Source organism: Engystomops pustulosus, chromosome 3 (assembly GCF_040894005.1).
Source record: "Engystomops pustulosus chromosome 3, aEngPut4.maternal, whole genome shotgun sequence".
NCBI lineage: Eukaryota > Metazoa > Chordata > Amphibia > Anura > Leptodactylidae > Engystomops > Engystomops pustulosus.
The window spans coordinates 187709050-187733653 of record NC_092413.1 but is presented as its reverse complement, the minus strand read 5'-3'; the positions used below and the strand labels follow the sequence as shown (position 1 = coordinate 187733653).

Genomic DNA, 24604 nt, shown 5'->3' with positions numbered 1-24604 from the left:
AGTGATGATCTAAAAGGTTTTCTTGCTCTGTTACCATAGTAATGATGTGTAACTGCTATCACCAAAACACTGGTCATACTGTATGCACTGCAACCAACCGACTACAGTCAAACTTAGTGGTGATCACATGACCTACCCAGGCAGGTGCAGGACATGTGATGTGGACATGTGACCAGCGGCCATCTTGTGTCCTGTGTCTTCTCCGCAACGGACCGCGCGGAGGAAATTAACGGACCGATTAAAGGGCCAGTAACATTTTAATTCTCCATTACAGTCTATGTCCACAGCATTTTCTGCTAAGGGGAGCAAAATTTTAAATGACAACTATTTACATATTAGCTTTTATTTTAAGGACCCATTTGTATATAGATTATGCTGATTCCTGGAATACCCCTTTAATTAAATATCTTATGCTGATTGGTAAACATGTCTGAGCAGAGTACAGGGCTTCCTGGGGATCAGAGCACAAAAAAACCCATGAATTCTAATTTTGAAGTCACGGCCCTCCACATCTGTCTTTGTAGTAGACATACATAACATACAGTAGGTTAAGAAGAAATAAGAGGCACGTGGATGGTAATATGGCTTTAGGATAAGGATAAACAGGGTTTGTTTGTACCACAAGAATCTGTATACACAAAGAAATAGGAGAAGTTACAAAGTCTCTTCTGTTTTCTCTTGAGATGCTTCAGAATAATAATTAATATTTGTGATGGGGAACATAGTCTCTAAATTACAAATGCTATGCACCTACTTAGGGCTGCCACTAGGAATTTTGGGGCCCTACACAGGCAAATTTTGCCCCCCATCCCGCAATACCCGTTTACACATAAGGCCCCATAAACGCAACTTTATATGAGGACGTGAGCTAGCCAAGCAAATTACAGCTAACTCACAGATGCGATTAAGGTCTACTGTGCAAAGCCCTGTGACCAAGCCAGATGGCCGCTTTGCAAAATATAGTACAGACCTATGACTGCCAGCTCAGCTCCTGTATAGATAAGAGGGGTGAGCAGTGCCGAAACAGGGTAAAATTTGTGGCATGTAGCTGGTAGTAATTTACAGGAGAACAACTGCTCCTTTCAGTACAGTGACTTCTTCCATCCGTAACCTACTAGTGCTGTATTCAACCCCAAATGTCTTCTGCACCGTGCAGCACATCTCCACACTGTGCAACAAAACATATCTCAGTCATTGTGTCCCCCATTATTATTTTGATGTAGAGACCTACGTAATAAAAAATAATCTATATTCTGCCACCCCCCTCATAATAAATTGAGACCTCCCATACTTCACAAGGGGGTCCCTATTATGAAGCATAAAGTCACAGTGCCCCCACTGTAGTCAATATATAAAACATTGCCCCCACAGTAGAGAGATCTTAATATGTCATATTTACTCCTTGTTGAATACATCCTTGTATTTAATTCATTTATTTGTATCACAGATAATTATCTAAAAAGTAAACATTCTCATTGTACTAATAATACTAATAATTGTTTTATTTTCTTGCAGTTTGTCACCAACCCCTGCGCGGAGAAGCCTTGTGTCCATGGGAACTGCAGTGTCAATGGGAATAGTTACCTGTGTATCTGCACTGATGGCTTCACTGGAGTCCACTGTAATACGCCCCTCGCACCCACGGACAACCCCGCCACCGATATACCACAGTTCCATCACACTACAATAGAGCCTACAATGGAAATGCCTCAATCTCCAGCTGTCATGGCACTACCAACGTGGAGGCCAAAGGTCGGGCAAAAGTTGGCAACCCTTCTCTGGGACGAGGTACAGGTAAGTGGCAGAACTAGTAAGGGCAACCATTTTCGAGTTTTCAGCACATTCAGAACTTTGTGAATAAGAAGAAGACAAATAAGTTTTCATACTGCATCTACCACATTTAAAACCTATAGATCATCTGACACACGTGCATCTGAACTTCGGTCCCTGAATGCAGAGGTGGCCAGAATTACAGAAACGATTTAGTTTTTCATCCAAAGAGATGTCTAATGGCTATAATGGTTATTATGCACATTAGTTATGACAAAATTTGTATATTGAACTGAGATAGCCGGACAGCTGAAGAGGAACTATTGACTCCCCTGATGGTGCGTGCGTTCACACGTTCAGTTTTTCAGATGCAGTTTTCATAGTCCAAACCAGGAGTGGAGAGAAAAAAGAAGAGGAGCAGCTTCTCTCAATGTTATGTTCTCACCTATTATGATCCAAACCTACTTTTTGCTTCAAAAACTGCATCTGAAAACTGAACGTGGGGACGCACCCTGACATGCCTGTTTTAATTTATATTTGCACTCAAATATATTGGGGGAATTTATTAAAGCACTTGTGCCACAGTTCTGGTGGTTTTTCGCCCAAAAAACTGTCTGAAATACCTTTTGGCACATTTATCACGGCTTAATGACCTTTTTTCAACACTTTTCGGACTGAGGTTGCATGGTATTTGAAAAATCGGCATTACCTCATGGGAAAGGGCGTGGCTTTTTGAAAATCATCCGTGCACCCAAAATTCTAGCACACAGTTTAGACCGACTAAAAGTAGGAACCGACAGTGTTATACTGCACCAGAATTCATCATCACAGTGATAAATCCGGCGCAGCAATAGACTTGTATTTTCCATCTAGAGACTGGCAGAGCCTGAGACACATTGGTAAATCCACCCCCCCCATTGTGTAATTCCTCTTTTACACCATGTGTAAATATATAAATTATCTGACTTAAATATTCTTTGTTTGGATTGTGTCAGATTGTAAAGAACACACCCCATTAATAGGGGTGATGTAAAACCAAATAGAGATGCGCAAAACTATTTCAGGAACCAATGCAATAAGAATCTTTTCTGCTTTGTTCCAATACTTTTAAAATGGTGTTTAGCTACTGCTGTCACTCATCCCAGAGCTTAGGAAGGGTAAAGGAAAATGAAAAAATGTACAAAAAATGAAGAAATTTATATTGGAGCTTTTCGTGAAAAATCAGTTTTTGGAGCAACACTATTGAGATTGAATAGATTCGGACCCGAAAATTCAGCTAATCAAACCTTGGATGATTTGCTCATCTCTAATTTATTGATTCATACGTTTCCAGAAGTAATAATGAAACCACGGCATCTTTTCTGTGAAAAGATGTTTAGAATTGTGAATTCATGGGAAATCTAAGTACCATATATACTTGAGTATAAGCCTAGTTTTTCAGCACAAAAAAATGTGCTGAAAACCCAAACTCGGCTTATACTCAAGTAAAAAAATATAGGTTTTACCAGGTTTTTGTGGTTAAATTAGGGGCTTATACTTGGGTCGGCTTATACTCGAGTATATACGGTAGTTACTGAGCAGTAGAGCAGCGAGGTCTCCATAATGTAAGTATACAGTATATGGTCAGATCTAGAGGTGATCCAGCACTTCTTCCCCTGCCCAATAAATAAATCACAGCCCGACTATATTTCATTTATGAGCTGCAGCCTTTCTAGCGCCAAATGATTAAGTGTGGTGACAGATCTTTCTTTAGACCAGGGTAGGGAACAAAAAAAACCCTTTCATGTGGAAGGTCCCTTCATCTGCAAGATGAGGAGAAGAAGCTATTACTTAGAAACAGACCTTAGTTTCTGAGCTTGAGACTACAGACATACATCTCCCTTCTCCTATGTATCCAGTCACACACAATTAAAGTTTCCTTCAGAAGTTGTCCTGATATTCAATGAGTGTTGCAATCTCTTCATTTCTTACCCAGCACAGTGCTGTACACTGCATAGTGGCCATGTGTTGTATTACAGCTATGCCCAATTCATTTGCTACCAAGCTGAAACCAGGGCATGTGAAGAATGGCTATTATATCACTGGCTTCAGACAATGAACCGTAGATGTAAGAACTCAGTTATTACAATCCACAGACTACACACAGACCAGAGCCTCTTAACCAGTGGTGGCGAACCTATGGCACGGGTGCCAGAGGTGGCACTCAGAGCCATTTCTCTAGGCACTCAGACCATCGACCCAGGACAGAGTTCACCAAATAGGACCAAATCTTCCTGCATTCCCAGGCAACTTAAGCCACACTTCATTGGCTGTTTGGAACTGCGGAAAAAGGGAGAAGGTGTTGACAGAACTGCATTATCTTTGAAGCTCATCCCGCTGGACCCACCATTCTTTCTCTACAGAGAGACCCTGGAGAGAAGCTACAACGAGAGGCTAAATTTTCCCTCCTTCTTTCAACTATTGATGGCCTCAGGCGGCCGATACGAATGAAAGATGTGAAAGAACAGGTAGCAATAAGTTACTGCTTAAAATGCCATGTTGCCACTCCACGGTAAATAAGTGGATTTTGGTTGTAGTTTGGGCACTCGGTCTCCAAAAGGCTCACCATCACTGCCCAAAACTAATATAAAGGCCAGGACAGTCCCCTTCAGTATAAAGACTTCTAGATACAGACTCTTGACCAGACAACCTATGAACACCTCAATGAACACCGACCCCATACCAAGCATGCATATACACTTCCCAGAATCCTCTTTGTATCGGAGCACCAACACAAGTCCTGAACCCTTCCTTCAAGGTTTGGGCTAAAATCAGACGTCATGCTACACTGGCAGATTTGATAAAATCATAGCAAACAATTTGACACAACCACAACATGTGAACGCTTTCTCTTTGTGTTTTATGCATATTTCATCTCATTTCGAATTTTACTCTAAATTTTATTTTATTTTAGGTCATCCCAGATGTTGTTTGTGGAAATGCGAGCTCCAACACATCCTCAGGAGGACGACTGGTGACATTCGAAGTTCCAGAAAACACGTCTTTAAAGTAAGATGTTTCCTATGTGTTATGTATATTACATAGGGTAATGTTTCAGAAATTAACTTTCCTCTCCTTAGTCCATTTCTCAGTTTTTTGCCGTATCTGTGTATATTTTACTCAATCCCCTTCTGCTCCTCTCACTTTTTTAAACTCGCATCACTCAAATATTCTCCTGCTCTAATCTCACACAATGGTAGGTGGAAGTGTAACAGCCTGTGAAGTTACAGCATGGAGTGCTGCAGACTCATTAGCATAATTATAAAAGTTGATTTTAGAAGGAAGGAGGCCACAAATAGAAAAAGATTACCACAGTCACAGTGCCTGCATCTACAAGTAAATTTTCCCTGAGTTATCAGGGATTTTGATGGATGTTTTATATTTTCACATACAGCTAGTATAGAGCCCAATTAACTAACTGACAGCCTTATTTTAGCTAAAAATCTAAAGATCCCTTACATCCTCATAAATCAACTTTATGTTATATTCCCTGGCTTTAGTGAAGGCTTGTCCTTCTCTACTTACATCTCTACTCCCCTCTAGCCACTCCCATCTAGTCCTCCCCATGTGTCATGCCCCTTCTCAGCATGTCATGTGACCAGGGTCACATCATCTAAGGTCCTGTTACATTTGCAACATCTACCCCATGTATGAATCTGATCACATGAAATCACACCAGCCTTCAATTCTAATCTTGCCCATCCTCCATGAAATTCTACTTCTCCCCATCCTCCATGGAGGCATGTTGTGAGTTTATGTAATCAGATACATACAAAGGGTAGATGTTGCAGATGTAACAGGAACTTAGTTGACGTCATCCTGGTCACATGATGTACCAGAGCTCTGTCTCTCAGTGTTCCATACAGAAGAATAATATATCACTTAGACCTGCCAATTAGGAACAAGGAGGCGGGGCAATGCGAGTAAAATTGAATATGCGTGACTCACTTAGTGTGAATGACTCACATCGGGTGACTTGCATATAAGTTTACAAACTCATTTTTGTAACATTGTAACCATATGAAGTAACCATTTAGGGATAAAGGCAATTAATAAAGGATAAAGGCCCCTTTATTAACACTACCACGCCCCATATTAAAAAGTGTCAAACAAAATGCAAACGAGACACAATAGAGTCACACGCACATAGTAAATACTTGTGCAAGCACCAAAGACACTTTTTACAAACCAGGACAAAAAAAGTCTGCGAATGCAATAATTTATCTGCCCCATTGTGTCCGTCTTATAGAAGTTATTGGATTGGTGGCCTTACATACTCCTGCTCTCAGTATCAGACTGAGGTTCCTGGGGTCCACCAGATAAAATTATTCTGTGGACCCACCCCTCATGATCTCCCTGAGAATAGACCCTACAAATCTGGTATCTACTGCTGTACTTATGGGGTCCTATAACAAGTTATAGCCTGGGCCCACCGTAGGATCCTCTGATACTCTGGTGGGACAGTCCGACACTTCCTTCTCCATTAACACAAGTGAATAGAAGACCCCACTCAACTATTGACCAGTGAGACCCCTAGTAAAGCTCATAAGGTAAGTATAGTTTAAGAGAAATAAAACTTTTAAGCAAACCGTAAAAATGAAAGATTTGCATGCAGTACTAGGAAATGCCAACAAGCATTCATGTATAAAGGTTTGGCTGTGAGGTGCACCCTGCATAGTGACATTCATTTTATACAATGTTTATTCAGGCGTTCACTACCCCCTGTTATTCCCTCCCGCTGTTCCTGTTCTCTCCCGTTCCCTGGAGAGTCACGGCTCACCCCCGGGAAACAACCATTTTTACATTAGGATTTGCAAGTACTTTTTCACCTATGGGATTAATATTCAAAATATGTTGCCAGAAAAATAGGTCAGTTTACTGCTCGAAGCCTGAAACGAATTGCATCAAGGTTGTTATAGCTCCCACTATCTCACCTGATGTGACAATGGGATATTGTGATTTGACACATTTCTGTCCTCTGCTTTCCTAGGATCTCGCAGGATGCCACTGCCTCCCTGATTCTGGTCTGGAAAGTGACCTCCGGAGGCTTCAACCAGTGTTCCCTTATAGATGGCAGAAGTGTTACCCTTCTACAAGCGCCGGGTGGCCTCGTGTTCCCAGATGAAATTTTATCACTTGGAAACAACTATTTCATAGGTGAGGATGGGTGTTTTTGTATATACCATAAAGAAAGCAGGGCTTAAATCATCCATTAACAGCCCTTATTGGGAGTGTGTCACCACATTTTACCCCACTAAACTACTAGCCCCCTCAGGTTGGGTACGAAATTTTCCTTGAATTCCCATTTACCTGTAAAGTAATTTGAAATTAAGCAGAGAAGAGTCATATTTACCTGGGAGTAATAGTGCCTGGAAACATGGTGTCCTGTTTAAGATAAGAATCTTACACATTGTGGTTGTAGTTCTGTGATCTATAGAACCAGAAATAGAATCAGGTAAAGACATATGCGAAGGTGTGTTGCAGAAAAAGATCCAATTCCTGCCAATTTCTTTAATTGCCTGAATCTTCGGATCTGTATCTCACAGAACCACATGCCTGTTGCAGTCTGGAAGATATAAGATTATTATATTTAATATGACACATGTTTCTAGGAAGCATCTTTCTAGGTACTATTGAACCAAAGCTCCTCCTGCAGCTTTTAAAGTGGACTCATCCATGACTCTTCTCTGCTCATTTTCACATAAACATATAGAGGTCATTGCTGCTGAATGATACTCTAAATTCCTCACTTTTGAGTAATATCCCAAATGTAAAAGTGACAAAATCAATGCTTCCACCCTATGGGGCACATTTACTTTTACCCGGTCCAGTCGCGATCCAGCGGCATGTTTTCCGAGGAGGATTTGGGTCTGCCGGGATTCACTAAGGTCGTGCGCCCAATATCCACCAGGTGTCGCTGCTGCGCCGACGTCCGCCGGAGTTCACCTTCTTCTTCCCGGTGCATGTAAGTGCTGATCTTGCAACACAATGGGGCAGATTTATCAAGCAGTCTGAAAGTCAGAATATTTCCAGTTGCCCATGGCAACCAATCACAGCTCAGCTTTAATTTCACCAGTGCTCATGAATATTTTAAAGGGGAGCTGTGATTGGTTGCCATGGGCAATTGGAAATATTCTGACTTTCAGACTGCTTGATAAATCTGCCCCAATATTTTTTAAATTTCCGCGTTTTTTCCGAATCCGTCGGGATGTCCGAGGGCCACGATTTCTGTCGCGTGAAAGCTGGCGCCAATGCGCCAAAATCCGATCGTGTGCGCCAAAGTCCCGGTCATGCAATTTTTCTATATACTTTCTGTAACAATTCATTATGTTTTTCTAGCTCTATGCTTCCTGTCGGTGTATAGGAAACTTCTTTGTTCACCTCCTGTGGATGGGAATCAGTCCCTGGTCATGTGACGTCACACAGGTGCAACACACAGGTCTCTGTTCTGTGTAACATCACATGACCAGGGACTGACTGATTCCCATTGACAGGAAGTGATATTGAATGACAGAAAGCAGAGATCTAGAAAACCATTAGAAATTGATATAGAAAGTATATTGGAAAATTGTATAGATTTCATAACACAAATAATATCAGTTATTTGCTGAATGTGAACAATCCCTTTAAATAATGATGACACTTGTTTGCTCTGGCACTACAGGCTTTGTGAATGACTCTATCAGTAAGTGCATTGTGGCTTTAAGGCTTGTCGTGGTGGTTAAAGTCACTGACTGTATACCTGAAGGAAGCAGCCCAGAGGCCCCGCATTGCTCCGGGAAGGGGGAATGTGTTACCAAGAAGAAAGAGGTAAAAGCAACCATGAATTTTTTGTAGTGTTTTACTATTATACTAATACAGTAAGAGTCTTGCACATAGCACAAAGGTTATATGGCAACTATTTGCCTTTCACTTTCTCTATATCCATTCCTTCTCTAGTGAAATCTGCTTGTTATAGGACTCACTAACGCGTTTTATGTCCTGGTGTATCTTCTATTACCTAAATCCCTTCTCTAACAAACCGCTGTTCAAAATGCACCAAAATCTAATGTATTTACAGCGTCAAATCCTACTCCCTCTGGTGTCATGACCTAAACCAGCTGCATCGTAGGGATGTTAGATGTTGCTAGTTCAGGTTATTAGAACTGTGGTTAGGACAGAATCTGTGACTAATGGTGTGAGATGGCCATAAAAATCAAGAGGTGAAATAATGCATAGTCAGCATAAATACGGCTGATGGTGTTATATGGATGTAAACTGCAAAACAAAAGCTTTAGTCCCAATTTACATACTTTATGCCTGTAACAAATTACAATGTAACAATGGGGACAGTTTATTGAATAATTCCTCTTCATAATGTATTTGCATATTTTGCTCTAATCTTTAAATACTAGTTTCTCTTTGGGAGAAAAAACAAATTCTGTAAATCCACAGCAGAATCCAAGTTAAATATGTCTGTATTACATGTGGATTCACTGTAGATTTATCATTGAATCAGTTCTATGTCTATTTTTGGAGCTCTATGTTTACTACCAGTGGATAGAAGTCTTTACATGGTCACACATTCCTTGTGGTTTACTGGATCTCTGCTTGCTGTGCTTCTATATGAAGCTTTGTTGCTTACTTCCAGTGGATAGAATTCTTTCCATGGTCACACAGGTGCACGGCTCGTTATATCACATGGCTCCGAATACTCTCTGTGATATAACGAGCCGTGCACCTGTGTGACATCACATGACCATGGACAGATTTCTATCCAGCGGAAGTAAACATAGAAGCTTTCTATAGCAGGACAGCGAGCAGAGATCTAGAGAACTGTGAGGAATTGGATACAGAAAGTATATTGGAAAATTGCATAACTTTTCCTTACACAAACCATGTCAAAAAAGTGGACAACCCCTTTAACATAGGACATCCAAGAGGCACACTTTGCCAGGCCCCAGGCTTTTCACATGTAACAGCGAAGCCTATTGTGATAATAGGATTCTCAGTATTAGGACAATTCAATAATCTGAATTATACCAATAGGAATTTATTCTCTTTGTCATTCTGCCAAAATGCACACAGCGCAGTTTTTATATTGAAACCGTCCTGCGTGACACTAACCTTATACGGCTTATTACAGCAGATGTCTAACAACCATTTTAATATTGGTTTTATGCCTTTGAAAATGCACAGATTAACCATCCTGCCTGCGTGGTAAAGAAGCTACTGTAGGTTAATCCTCAAAGCTGTTTATAAATGACAGAGATGTAACATGATAGTGATAGCGAGGATTAAGCTTGGCATCCCTGATACCAGCGCCCGCTGGCAGTATTTCCCGGTGCGTTATCAGTAATCTCGCTGTTTCTAAGCAGGGCTGCCAAATGCAGAATAATACCTTCAGCTAAAATCTGTAATAAACATATTTCAAACAATTTCTTCTAGTTTCCACCATTACTGAAAATGTGTTATTTGCATTGCTTATTTTACCCAATAAAACAGCGCCATTCTGCCCATTAACTCTGTAGGCACTATAGGATCTGCAATTGTACATAAAGCCCAAGGACACACACTCACTGGGGGACATTTATCATGTGCCCCCCCTCCGGATACATAGGGAGGCTCTGGACTGCCTGGCATAGAATTGCTCTATAAAGGTGACGGTGAACTTTTTAGAGACCGAGTGCCCAAACTACAACCAAAACCTATTTATTTTTTACAAATTGTTGCAGCTTTGAATCGTATTGGTTACCAGAGGACACCAGTAGAAAAAAGGAGGAGAAATTTGGATTATCATTGTACCTTCCCTCTAGTGACCCCTGAACAGGTAGAATTGCGGAGTCCGGAGCAGGAGCTCCAGTGATAATCAACACATCCTAGCTCCTCCTGTAGTTACAGTCAGCCAAGGAAAAGTTGCCTTTACTGAGATCTACCACCAGGATGAAGGATTGTAAACCAAGCACACGGACATGCTGGTATGTGCCCCCCCCTGACAGGATCTTCTCTTCTTTTAGATTCTTATGCCCTTATTTTAAAGGAAAATAGCTTTAAAAAATATGCGAACGAGGTTCCATTACCACCTATGGAGCCTGGAGCCTCTCAGGCTCATTTGCATACTTTTAAAAGCCTTTAAAAAAAACCAGGGCATCAGAAACTAAATGAAGAGCAGATTCTGCCAGAGGGGGCACATACCAGCAGGTCTGTGTGCTTGGTTTACAATCCTTCATCCTGGTGGTAGATAACCTGTAACTCCTTAACTCTCTCTGACGCTCACTGTAATACTTTACACAACGGGGCATTGTGCACCAATAGTGATAATCCTCATCCCCCAGCACATGATGCACCCAATATGCACTAATAAATTTTGGTTTCTTGGTACATCAGGCCTAATTCTATGTCAGAATTGCTATGTGACTTCCAGCAGAGCTCACAGGAGGAACAAATGCCAGAAATACAGGACAGTATTCGGCGACTGTTGGTCCCCACTTCAGCCAATCAAGTGGGGCTTGTATAATGGCTGCCCTGTGTGGACACGAAGTCTGGCGATGTGTTATACCTTAATGTCACAATCAGGAATAACACAGTAATTGACCTGTACACAACGAGATCACAGAAAAGTAGGAATGTATACGTTGATGTAACACCAATACACTTAAAGGGGTTGTTTTAAGCACATTCCAGCAAATAAGTCATTTTGTTTGAGTAATAAAAAGTTATACAAATTTCCAATATACACTCACCGGCCACTTTATTAGGTACACCTATCCAACTGCTCATTAACACTTAATTTCTAATCAGCCAATCACATGGCGGCAACTCAGTGCATTTAGGCATGTAGACATGGTCAAGACAATCTCCTGCAGCAAACCGAGCATCAGTATGGGGAAGAAAGGTGATTTGAGGCCTTTGAACGTGGCATGGTTGTTGGTGCCAGAAGGGCTGGTCTGAGTATTTCAGAAACTGCTGATCTACTGGGATTTTCACGCACAACCATCTCTAGGGTTTACAGAGAATGGTCAGAAAAAGAAAAAACATCCAGTGAGCGGCAGTTCTGTGGGCGGAAATGCCTTGTTGATGCCAGAGGTCAGAGGAGAATGGGCAGACTGGTTCGAGCTGATAGAAAGGCAACAGTGACTCAAATCGCCACCCGTTACAACCAAGGTAGGCAGAAGAGCTTCTCTGAACGCACAGTACGTCGAACTTTGAGGCAGATGGGCTACAGCAGCAGAAGACCACACCGGGTGCCACTCCTTTCAGCTAAGAACAGGAAACTGAGGCTACAATTTGCACAAGCTCATCGAAATTGGACAGTAGAAGATTGGAAAAACGTTGCCTGGTCTGATGAGTCTCGATTTCTGCTGCGACATTCGGATGGTAGGGTCAGAATTTGGCGTCAACAACATGAAAGCATGGATCCATTTTGCCTTGTATCAACGGTTCAGGATGGTGGTGGTGGTGTCATGGTGTGGGGAATATTTTCTTGGCACTTCTTGGGCCCCTTGGTACCAATTGAGCATCGTTGCAACGCCACAGCCTACCTGAGTATTGTTGCTGACCATGTCCATCCCTTTATGACCACAATGTACCCTGTAACATCTGATGGCTACTTTCAGCAGGATAATGCGCCATGTCATAAAGCTGGAATCATCTCAGACTGGTTTCTTGAACATGACAATGAGGTCACTGTACTCAAATGGCCTCCACAGTCACCAGATCTCAATCCAATAGAGCATCTTTGGGATGTGGTGGAACGGGAGATTCGCATCATGGATGTGCAGCAGACAAATCTGCGGCAACTGTGTGATGCCATCATGTCAATATGGACCAAAATCTCTGAGGAGCTTCCAGCACCTTGTTGAATCTATGCCACGAAGAATTGAGGCAGTTCTGAAGGCAAAAGGGGGTCCAACCCGTTACTAGCATGGTGTACCTAATAAAGTGGCCGGTGAGTGTACTTTCTATATCATTTCTTAATGTTTTTTTTAGATCTCTGCTTGCTGTTATGTAATAGGAAACGTCATTCTTTATTTCCTGTAGATATACATCGGTCCATGGTCATGTGATGTCACACAGGTGCACGGCTCATTATATCCCTGGTCATGTGATGTCACACAGGTGCACGGCTCATATCCCTGGTCATGTGATGTCGCACAGGTGCACGGTTCGTTATATCAGAGAGAGTAATCAGAGCTGAGTGATACTCACAAGCTGGCCACCTGTGTGACATCACATGGCCATGGAGCAGTTTTTATCTACAGGAAGTAAAGAATGAAGTTTCCTATTACATGACAGCAAGCAGAGATCTAGAAAAACAGTTACGAATTGATACAGAAGCTACAGAAGTAACTTTTCATTACACAAACAATGTCAATTATTTGCTGGAATGTGCTTAAAGTGGACAGCCCTTTAACCCATTAATGTAGCGGGAAAAAATTATTTATAGCCAGAACATAATGTGACTAAATAAAGCTGTGTGGTCTCGTAGAAATAATTAATGTTACTATATCATGTCTTTTTTATATTGTTTTTGAGCACAATAATTTTACTATATTTTTGGGGTATAAAAGCAAGTGTTCCCTAATAGCAGGACAGCAATGGGGTATTTGGGGGTTTCTTGCAGTGACTGTTGTGTCACCTGAAAGGCCAGTAATACAACTGGAGGGGAATTTGGCCATATACTGGTAACAGATCGTACTGATCGAAGGTTTGAGAGGTGTCACCATGAACCGGAGCTATGGTTCCAGCTTCATCCAAAATTTCATTATTCTACCATAATAGTATAAACTAGGACAATGTTCTAGAAAATAAAGTACACAAAATAAATAGGACATTTTTGAAAGCTTTCTAAATAGGTCCTATAAAAGATATATAACTTTTGGGAATAAATGCATTAGAAACAAGAGCAAACCAATGTGGCTATAAAAAAAATGCAAGAAAGGCAATAAATAATAAAAATAGAACATTAACGTTTCTGAAGCAAGACAAAGTAGTAACGAGGCATTAAAGAATTATAAAGACAAAAAAAGTGAAAGTAAAATACACGGAAAAATATTTTCAACAACATAAATAAATGGGAACTTAAAACTGAAAGTGTGGGCTCACAGAGAAGTAATCTGGATGTAAGAGAAAGTGGGAAAAGAGCAATCTAATACACGCCTTCTTATGTACTGTATACAGGGCCGATTCTAGCATATTTGCTGCCTGAGGCGAATATTAAAATGCTGCCCCCCCCCCCCCCGCTCTCTGTTAAGTAAATCCTTAAACTTTACTAACAATTAACAATCCTACAGACAGCTCCCTGACACTGTGTGACTGACTACAGGTTCTGGGAGTCATTAGTGGCATCTAGTACCTTATAGATGACAATCTCTTCCATCAGGAGGACTTTATTCCGGGTTCTCCAATCCATGACGTATCGCGGCTGAGTTCATGGCCGGATATCTTCAGCTCCGTGCAGCATCTCCACCCGGCGTCCCTAAAAATACCACAGTCACTTACAGTATAAAGTCTCCTGGAAAACAACACTGTGCTCCTAAATAATAAATACCCCTCACAACACAACTGACCGCACTCTCCCCACATATAACACATCCCTTCATTATATATATATATATTAGTCTACTGGAATTATAGCATGCTAAGCACCAATCAATATACAACACCCCGAATTTATTATTACAGACCCCCCCCAACATTTGGTTTACATGATGCAAAGTAATCTGTATCCTATAACTAATAAATATATAGCACCCCCTAATGAATATATATATAATACATTTGTTTTTATATATCCCTGCTCTCATATATTTAAAGGCCTCGTTATTCACCACCCAATTAAATTATATACAGATCCCCTACAGCTTAAATAAAATCTTGCCCCACATATACAGCCCCCCCCCCCAGCTTAGTAATATTCTGTATCCCATATACATCCCCCCAGCTTAGTAATATACTGTACCCCATATACAGCCCCCCAGCTTCGTATTATACTGTATCCCATATACAGCCCCCCAGCTTAGTAATATACTGTATCCCATATACAACCCCCAGGCTTAGTAATATACTGTATCCCATATACAGCCCCCCAGCTTAGTAATATACTGTATCCCATATACAGCGCCCCCCCAGCTTAGTAATATACTGTATCCCATATACAGCCCCCAGCTTAGTAATATACTGTATCCCATATACAGCCCTCCAGGTTAGTAATATACTGTATCCCATATACAGCCCCCCCAGCTTAGTGATGTAGTGATATATAATATATAGCATCCCCCCAGTATAAAATAATTATGGCCCCAAATAATATATATGGCACCCCCCCTAGTATAAAATAATTATGGCCCCAAATAATACATATAGCATCCCCCCCCCTAGCATAAAATAATTATGGCCCCAAATAATATATATAGCCCCCCCCCCCCCAGTATAAAATAATTATGGCCCCATATGATATCTATAGCGCCCCCCCCCCAGTATCAAACGTTTTCAAGCCCTATATAGTACCCCCTCCTCCCTCCCTCCCTGTATAACATGAAAACTTCCTAACATTTAATGAAAGTACTTGAAAAATAATAAAATCATAATCTCCTGCAGGCAGCTGCTCCCTCGGCGCGGCTCTGGTGTTCACGCGGCTCTCATGTGAGCCGCCGCTCCGCACAGTGACACAGGCGCGTGACGTCATGGCGCCTGTGTCACTGCTTAGAACGGAGCGACGCAGCTGCCGGAAAGGCGCTGCGTCGCTCCGCATATAAATCGCGCCTGTGTCTTAAAGAGACAGGCGCAATTTATTATAGCTGGTGGGCGATTCGGGCGTTAATGGACGCCCGAATCGCCCACTTTAGAGCGGCAAATTTCGCCGCCCTTTACAGGGACCCGCATTCTGCCGCCTGAGGCGAGATTTTCATCTCGCCTCATGGCAGATGCGGCCCTGGCTGTATATATACAAGAAAGAGAACACTGATCGGGATAAATAAGATCCTTTACTTAAAGGGATTGTCCACTTTCAGCAAAAAATTGATATTGTTTGTGTAAGGAAAAGTGATATAATTTTCCAATATACTTTCTGTATCAATTCCTCGCAGTTTTATAGATCTCTGCTTGCTTTGCTTCTAAAGAAAGCTTCTCTATTTACTTCCAGTGAGTAGAATCTATCCATGGTGATGTGATGTGACATACAATATTTTGTGAAAAAAGATAGGCCAGATAAAGTACCACACGTCAAAAAGACATCAAGTGCACCCAAACAAAGGGACGTGTTATAGGTACTGACACTATACACAGAATGAGTAACAATTATACATCTTTATTTTTACAATATATAAACCAAAAAAATGCCAAACATGTTAAAATCATTTAAAAATCACTATCCATCACTTGTTGCTATAAGAAACCATACAATAATGTGCAAAAATATGGAGTGGTTGCTATGCTCCCAACTCTCCTAATTCCTAACAAAAATAACTGGTGCCTGATTATCTGGGACTAGAATGCAATACCACAGGTAAAATATCATGACAAATAATAATAACAAGATAACTGAGTAAAGCATATAAAATGAAAAAATATCACCGGGTATAGGGAAGGGGCTGGCTCCCCACTCGTTCCGCCACCCAGCCGGGTGGCTTCCTCAGGTGTATGTGACTCTGGACCAAATATGGTCTTCTTATATGCAGTTAAGCTGCTGGCTCACCTGTATGATGCTGTGTTCGATAAGGATCAGCGTCCGAGTGTGGAGTCTGCGCATGCGCCCGTCGCGAGGTCACATGACCGGCCCAAACCTCTTGCCTCCAACTTGGGCTGGCCATGTATGTGTGGTCCAGAATCACATTCCCCTGAGGAAGCCACCCGGCTTGGTGGCAGAACGCGCGGGGAGCCCCCTCCCTCCCTATACCCGGTGTACATTTTGTAGATAAACATGTCTGAAAAGAAATACACTCACCGGCCACTTTATTAGGTACACCCTGCTAGTAACGGGTTGGACCCCCTTTTGCCTTCAGAACTGCCTCAATTCTTCGTGACATCGATTCAACAAGGTGCTGGAAGCATTCCTCAGAGATTTTGGTCCATATTGACATGATGGCATCACATAGTTGCCGCAGATTTGTCGGCTGCACATCCATGATGCGAATCTCCCGTTCCACCACATCCCAAAGATGCTCTATTGGATTGAGATCTGGTGACTGTGGAGGCCATTTGAGTACAGTGACCTCATTGTCATGTTCAAGAAACCAGTCTGAGATGATTCCAGCTTTATGACATGACGCATTATCCTGCTGAAAGTAGCCATCAGATGTTGGGTACATTGTGGTCATAAAGGGATGGACATGGTCAGCAACAATACTCAGGTAGGCTGTGGCGTTGCAACGATGCTCAATTGGTACCAAGGGGCCCAAAGAGTGCCAAGAAAATATTCCCCACACCATGACACCACCACCACCAGCCTGAACCGTTGATACAAGGCAGGATGGATCCATGCTTTCATGTTGTTGACGCCAAATTCTGACCCTACCATCCGAATGTCGCAGCAGAAATCGAGACTCATCAGACCAGGCAACGTTTTTCCAATCTTCTACTGTCCAATTTCGATGAGCTTGTGCAAATTGTAGCCTCAGTTTCCTGTTCTTAGCTGAAAGGAGTGGCACCCGGTGCGGTCTTCTGCTGCTGTAGCCCATCTGCCTCAAAGTTTGACGTACTGTGCGTTCAGAGATGCTCTTCTGCCTACCTTGGTTGTAACGGGTGGCGATTTGAGTCACTGTTGCCTTTCTATCAGCTTGAACCAGTCTGCCCATTCTCCTCTGACTACTGGCATCAACAAGGCATTTCCGCCCACAGAACTGCCGCTCACTGGATGTTTTTTCTTTTTTCGGACCATTCTCTGTAAACTCTAGAGATGGTTGTGTGTGAAAATCCCAGTAGACCAGCCCTTCTGGCACCAACAACCATGCCACATTCAAAGGCACTCAAATCACCTTTCTTCCCCATACTGATGCTCGGTTTGAACTGCAGGAGATTGTCTTGACCATGTCTACATGCCTAAATGCACTGAGTTGCCGCCATGTGATTGGCTGATTAGAAATTAAGTATTAACGAGCAGTTGGACAGGTGTACCTAATAAAGTGGCCCGTGAGTGTAGTTTATGGTTCATTAACCATTTGGGAGAACATCTTGGAGAATGTCCTGGTAAATTCATTATGGCCAATAGCATCACAGTATTCTATCTCCTTGTCACGCCCCTTTGATGACGATGTTTCTGTCTTTTATGTATGCAACTGCGGACTAATAAACTGGGAGAAAATTTCCACATACACTAGAGACTGATGTGTCTAGGTTTGTTCTCTCCTCCCGGTACCAGCCATGAATGAGTTAATTTGAAAGTCACCTTTACAAATGAAGTTATAGGACTGTTTTGAGTCCTAGATAAAAATCTCTAACATGACCAACCCTTTTGATGGCAAAAAAGCAATGGAGTGATATTTTAAAAATACTATATAGAAAAATCAGCCAGTATACAAGGCATATCCCAAGGCCCAGTATCATCACCTCTGAAGTATAGGCCCACCGCCGCTCTCTGCTTTGCTCTAGGACAGTGGTGGCGAACCTATGGCACTGGTACCAGAGGTGGCACTTAGAGCCCTTTCTGTGAGCACCCAGGCCTTCCTGCCAAAAGAGAGTTTGCCAGACAGGATTTAGGGCTTCCTCTTGTGGTCCAAGGAAGCCCAGGATGTGCCACGCTCAGCGCCATTTTGAAGCAATATCCTTGGCTTCCAGCACTACAGGAGGAGTGAGAATCTGTGGATAGATATGGGTTGTCGTTGGAGCTCCTGCTCTGAGTCCCTGATTCTTTCTCTTCTGGGGACCCTGGAAGGAAGCTACAATCCAAATTTCTCTATTATCTTTCTATTGTATTGGTGAACTAAGGACACCTATAAGATTGAAACCTGTGATACGGCAGGTCAATAAGTTACTACTTAAATTGTCATGTTGGCACTTTGTGATATGTAAATGGGTATTGGTTGTAGTTTGGGCACTCTGTCTCCAAAATTTTCACCATCACTGCTCTAGGGAATCCCCTACACAGAGTAGATACCTAACTGCTGGGAATCCCCAAATAAAACAGAAAGCAGCCGCCCTCTTACATTACAGAGGAAACCCAGGGGGAGGCATCAGCTGACTGTGCAGTAGGAATCCCACTGGAATCCCAGAGGAAGGGACATTACTTACATTTTAACAGAATATAACCAGATTATAGCATCATATTAGAGAAGGTTGATAAAAAGTCAACAGTTCAACCCATGAATCCTACAGGGTTGATCTAGAGCAGTGATGGCGAACTTTTTAGAGACTGAGTGCCCAAACTACAACCGAAAGCCAAATATTTTTCACAAAGTGCCAAATGCCAGTTTAAAGTAACTTATTGCTCCCTGCTGTATCACAGGTTCGAACATATTGGCGTCCTGAAAAGTACAGTACAAAGATTATTATTGTAGCTTCCCTCTAAGGTCCCCTTAACAGGATGAAATACAGGCCCTGAGAAGAGGCTTCAATGATAATCCAGCTCTGTCCGCTCCCCCTTGCGCCTCCCTTACTCTTCAAGTCACTTTAAAATAGTGCTGAACATAGCACGTTCTGGGCTGCCTGTGACTGCAGGAGGAGCAGTCCTGAATGTTGACCTTTGTGCTGGGTGATGGCCTGGGTGCCCACAGAGAGGGCTCTGAGGGCCACCTCTGGCACCCGTGCCATAGGTTCGCCACCACTGATCTAGAGGAAGACAAAAACAATACTCAAGTGAACCATAGGGAAAAATGTCTTCCCGACCTCAAGTGTAACAATCAGAACAACTCCCTGGATAGACGTCAACTATTAACAAAATAATTTGAACTTTTGATATTTTTGCTTTCAAATGCGGCATCCAGGCGCCTCCGAAACATGTACAAAGTATCAGTCACCAGAACTTCCTGTGGCAGAGAGAACCCTACAGCTCCTACATGGGGCAACTGGATCAATATCCAGAGGCTTAACCGCTGCCTATGAAAAGACTTTCTCTAACTGAAAATTTGAACATTGTTGTTCTTCCTGGTGCATATCGTACCAGTATATAGCGTTGCACCATTATATGCCAGATCATGTATACAGTATGTATGCTTTGAAAAAAAAAATCAAGCCAAGACTTAATACCTTCCAATAAACTTCCCTCTGGGTGAAGTCAAGACACTTAAAGGGGTTTGTCGATGAAACAATGTCCCAAATTAAACCCCCTTGGTGATATTTACAAAATAAAGTTAATTTTTAACTCCTTTACTTTACAATCTTACTCAGTTTTATTGCTGTTTAGCTGTTATTACTTAGTGATGATCATTGTAAGAATCCAGAATCTAAGCATATACTGCATGATCCCTCTGTGCTATATTATGCTGTGTGCTGACAATGTGCTCAGATTATCAGGTTACAGGTTTATCTACACTTTTATTTTGTTTCTGAACATTCTACTAGCATCTGGCACACAGAAAAAGAAACATGAGACAGATCAGAGACAAGAGATCCATGGGATGGATATAACGCACAATAACCTTCTGCTAACTCACCTACAACACACACTGCCAGCTCTGCTATATGCCTCCACCTCCTGCTATAAAGACCTCATCTTGCCTGTAGCATGTAGATTAGGTCTGTGCACGATGCTGCTTGCTGGCAGGAAGTGTCCGTGAGTGTCTGTGTGTGAGCTCGTCTTGTAATAGAGAGGGAGGGGCAGAGATCACACTATATTATGCAGATAGGAGAAGCTATTCATAAGAAGAATCTGCCCTTCCTGACCATAGAAAATAGAAGATCCAGGGCTGGGTCTAGGGGCAACCAAAATTGTGTACACCAAGACTGATAGAGATAGGTTGGAATTATATCTGTGAAATGCTGTATTTTTGTTTAATTACAGTGAATTAGAGGATGTGTTATTTTGTTATCCTGAGTATATTTAAGAATCTTGTCTTTGTGGGAATACCACTTTAAAGCTTGTTTTAAATACTGATTGGGAAGTGCGCACCATCTTTTTTTGGTGCACCTTTAACATACAGTTAAAGCCACTGTATTAAATGTGCTGCAAACTTCATAAAATAGTTTTATTTTGGGGCCCCACTTTTAGTTTTTGCCAGGGACCCACTTTGTTTAACCCCATAGCGCAATAAGATGTACCCTTACGTCTTACTGCGCATGGGGGAGTATGAAGAGGGCTCACGGGCTGAGCCCTCTTCATACTCACCGGGCATTTGCTTCATAATGAAGCAAACGCCCGTCGCTAACACCCGCGATCGGGTGTTAACCCCCATCTTGGCTCCGATCGTCACTTCCCATGACGTCACCGGGGGGCGGCGATCGGTTGCCATGACAGCCTGGGATCACACAAAGATCCGAGGCTGTCATGATCGAGGCTATCTATTACAATGTGCGATCTGCACATTGTAATAGATGGTATGCAAAATCCCCATATACTGCCATACTGTAGTATGGCAGTATATGGTAGGATCAATCAGACAACCTAGGGTTAAAGTACCCTAGGGAGTCTGAAAAATAGTAAAAAAAATAAATAAAAAAAAGTAAAAAAAAAAAATTATATTAAAAAAACATAAAAATTCAAATCACCCCCCTTTCCCTAGAACTGATATAAATATAAATAAACCGTAAAAATCATAAACACATTAGGTATCGCCGCGTCCGAAAATGCCCGATCTATCAAAATATAATAACCGTTTTTCACTGCGTTTAACCCCGTAGCGGAAAATAGCGCCCGAAGTCGCAAATGGCATTTTTTTGCCATTTTGAAAAATAGAAAAAATTCTATAAAAAGTGATCAAAAGGTCGCACAGTCCTAAAAATGGAATCATTGAAAACGTCATCAGAAGACGCAAAAAATGACACCACTCACAGCTCCATACACCAAAGTATGAAAAAGTTATTAGCGCAAGAACACGGCAAAATGAAGATTTTTTTTTCTGTACAGGAGGTTTTAATTTTTGTAAATGTATGAAAACATTATAAAACCTATCCAAACTTGGTATCCTCGTGATCGTATTGACCCAATGAATGAAATAGACATGTCATTTGGGGCGCACAGTGAAAGCTGTAAAAACCAAGCCCACAAGAAATGGCGCAAATGTGTTTTTTCATCATTTTCACAGCATTTAGAATTTTTTTCCTGCTTCCCAGTACACGGCATGGAATATTTAATACCATCACTACGAAGTGCAATTTGTTACGCAGAAAATAAGCCATCACATAGCTCTGTACACGGAAAAATAAAAAAGTTATAGATTTTTGAAGGTGGGGAGTGAAAAATAAAAACGCAAAAACGAAAAAGGGCCTGGTCCTTAAGGGGTTAAAACCAGCGCTGAACACTGGTATACACTCACCGGCCACTTTATTAGGTACACCTGTCCAACTGCTCGATAACATTAAATTTCTAATCAGCCAATCACATGGCGGCAACTCAGTGCATTTAGGCATGTAGACATGGTCAAGACAATCTCCTGCAGTTCAAACCGAGCATCAGTATGGGGAAGAAAGGTGATTTGAGGCCTTTGAACGTGGCATGGTTGTTGGTGCCAGAAGGGCTGGTCTGAGTATTTCAGAAACTGCTGATCTACTGGGATTTTCACGCACAACCATCTCTAGAGTTTTTGTCCTTCTTTCTTCAACTCAGAGGTTGGGAGGTATGAGTACAATATCTCTGGGAAAAACACATTTTCATACATATATACATGCAAGAGATGGTATAACCAGTGCAGCACCATCTCGGGGTAGGAAGTACGGTATGTAGAGGTTAGTGTCTCTAGAGATTCAGTATTTAATCATAATGCTGCATAGCTCCATCTGTCCTTTGATGATGATGTAGCTGCCAATCAGTGGATGATTAAACATTCATTAGGCCAGAGCTGCTCTCTGCATTTGTCAGCGTCTGTCTACATTGTGTGACACAAAGCCAGCACTAGGCTTATGCAACACCCTCGCCGATGCAATGGCGAGGTAGTGCTTGCGAATACGTCCCACCTGTAGGTAACACCACATTGCACTACATGGTTCTTATATGATCAAAGGGGAAATTGCAGTGGTTAATCCTGCCTGGCAAGGCAGATGTTAATATGTGATGTAATTTCTATTATCCAATGATATGTGTTGCATCCTGTCTCTGTGCACTGAGAGGTAATTGGAGGAGCAGCCACCACCTGACCAAGGGAAGGTAATAAAACCTCTGGCCAGGAATGTTCTAGAGAAGTCTCTCCCAAGAGAGAGAAGAGAGCAGTCTCTCCCAGAAGGGAGAATAGACCGGTCCTAGTCAGGCCCTCTGGGTCTGCAGGACGCAAGCAGTGAGTAGTTAGCTGAGCAGTAGCTCAGAGCCTCTAGCATACCAGACCAGTGCAGGAAGAGCCTAGCCCCTGCCTGAAGTGGAAGATAAGACTAGAGTTAGTGTAGTGAGGAAAAGGGGTATCATCTTACCTTTAAAGGTGATACCTGAAGCCCTCCAGGACCGAGCTGAAGCCTCCTCTAAGGACACAGCTGCCTCCCAGCCTGCCCTATACATCCAGGCTGGTGAACTACATCCTGTGGCTCCCTCCAAATACCTCTCCAGTACTCCACCTGTTAAAGGCACGTTTTCTGCAGTTCCTGCCGGTTGCAATAAACGAACTGTAAGTTGTTTCCTTCAACTTCTGTCTCCGTCTGGTCCCTGCTACTACCCCTGCCTGCATCACCGGGCACCCTGTCCATCACCCAGAGACTCACACTCGGGACATTAAGGGGTTGCCCAAGGGAGATCCGCTATAGCAGCCTCTCCCTCATCTTTTCTTGCCAACACCACCCTGCTGGAGACCTGCCAGGCTGTAGGACAGCCCTCCGGTTCCCCCGTACCAAGCACCGTGACAATAGCGTGCTTAGGCCGCAACCGCCAGCCACTCCGGTACCGCGGGCCCCGGCTGACTCCAGGCCTCACCTCAAGGGCTAGGCCCCGGTGGGGGATGTTGCAAGTGGCGTCACGAACAGGATTGATACTTCTGTGCCTTATTACGGCATTAAAGACTTTCCTTTATTAAAAAGACTGTGTTGCCTAACCCTGCTGCCATCCGGGTTTAGGCCCAAGGACTTGTGTGTTTCTGGAATGAACTGTGTTATACTGCTGCCACGTGCTGTCGAGCGCCGCTCCCGCACTCCAGAGGTTAATCCTGGCAAGAACTGTACCAGCTCTGCTACATCCGGCGCTGCCGCGCCTGAAGATTTTTACCTCAGAAACTGTGGCGCAGCAAATAATTCAAGCCCGCCAAAACCTTCACTGGCGGGAAACCCAGATGACGCATCAAGCTCCACCCACGCGCGAATGGCGCGAACCCCGCCTCCTGTGGCGCAGGAAAAATTAGAGCCCGCCACAGCTCTTGGCGGGAAGGACTTGGACTCCTCCCACTGGCTCGAGGCGGACTTCCTGCCCTGCCTCAGAGAAGCGCCAGAACTGGAGTGGACTTTGGACAGCGAGGACAACGCCATGTGGGGTCCTCCGCCTTTCCCTCCTGTGGAGCGCCCGGAGTTTTACGAGGTCCTAGAGACTATGGTGGTGGTCTCTGCGCAGCCTGTCCGAAGACCCTCCGCTGGACATCGGCTGCACCGAGGATTGACTCGGGCCTTTGTCACCAGGACATGCTACCAAACGGTGACGCAGTACCAAATCCCACCCGGGCGGTTCCTCGTCCCTATCCCGGCTACCATCCCGGTACCGCGGGTCCACGTGGAGGCGCCACGTGGGGAGGCCCCGACTCCTGCTGAGCCAATGCCTGGG

At 43.0% G+C, this 24604-nt stretch overlaps 1 protein-coding gene across 1 annotated transcript in view; it reads left to right on the top strand.

The window, feature by feature from the left end:
• Positions 1 to 24604, top strand: part of DNER (delta/notch like EGF repeat containing) — a 171232-nt gene that overhangs the window by 92827 nt on the left and 53801 nt on the right. Inside the window, exons 2-5 of the mRNA XM_072143361.1 lie at positions 1516 to 1794; positions 4724 to 4818; positions 6800 to 6966; positions 8474 to 8619. Coding sequence (XP_071999462.1) covers positions 1516 to 1794; positions 4724 to 4818; positions 6800 to 6966; positions 8474 to 8619 — 687 coding nt within the window. The remainder of the gene's footprint in view (positions 1 to 1515; positions 1795 to 4723; positions 4819 to 6799; positions 6967 to 8473; positions 8620 to 24604) is intronic.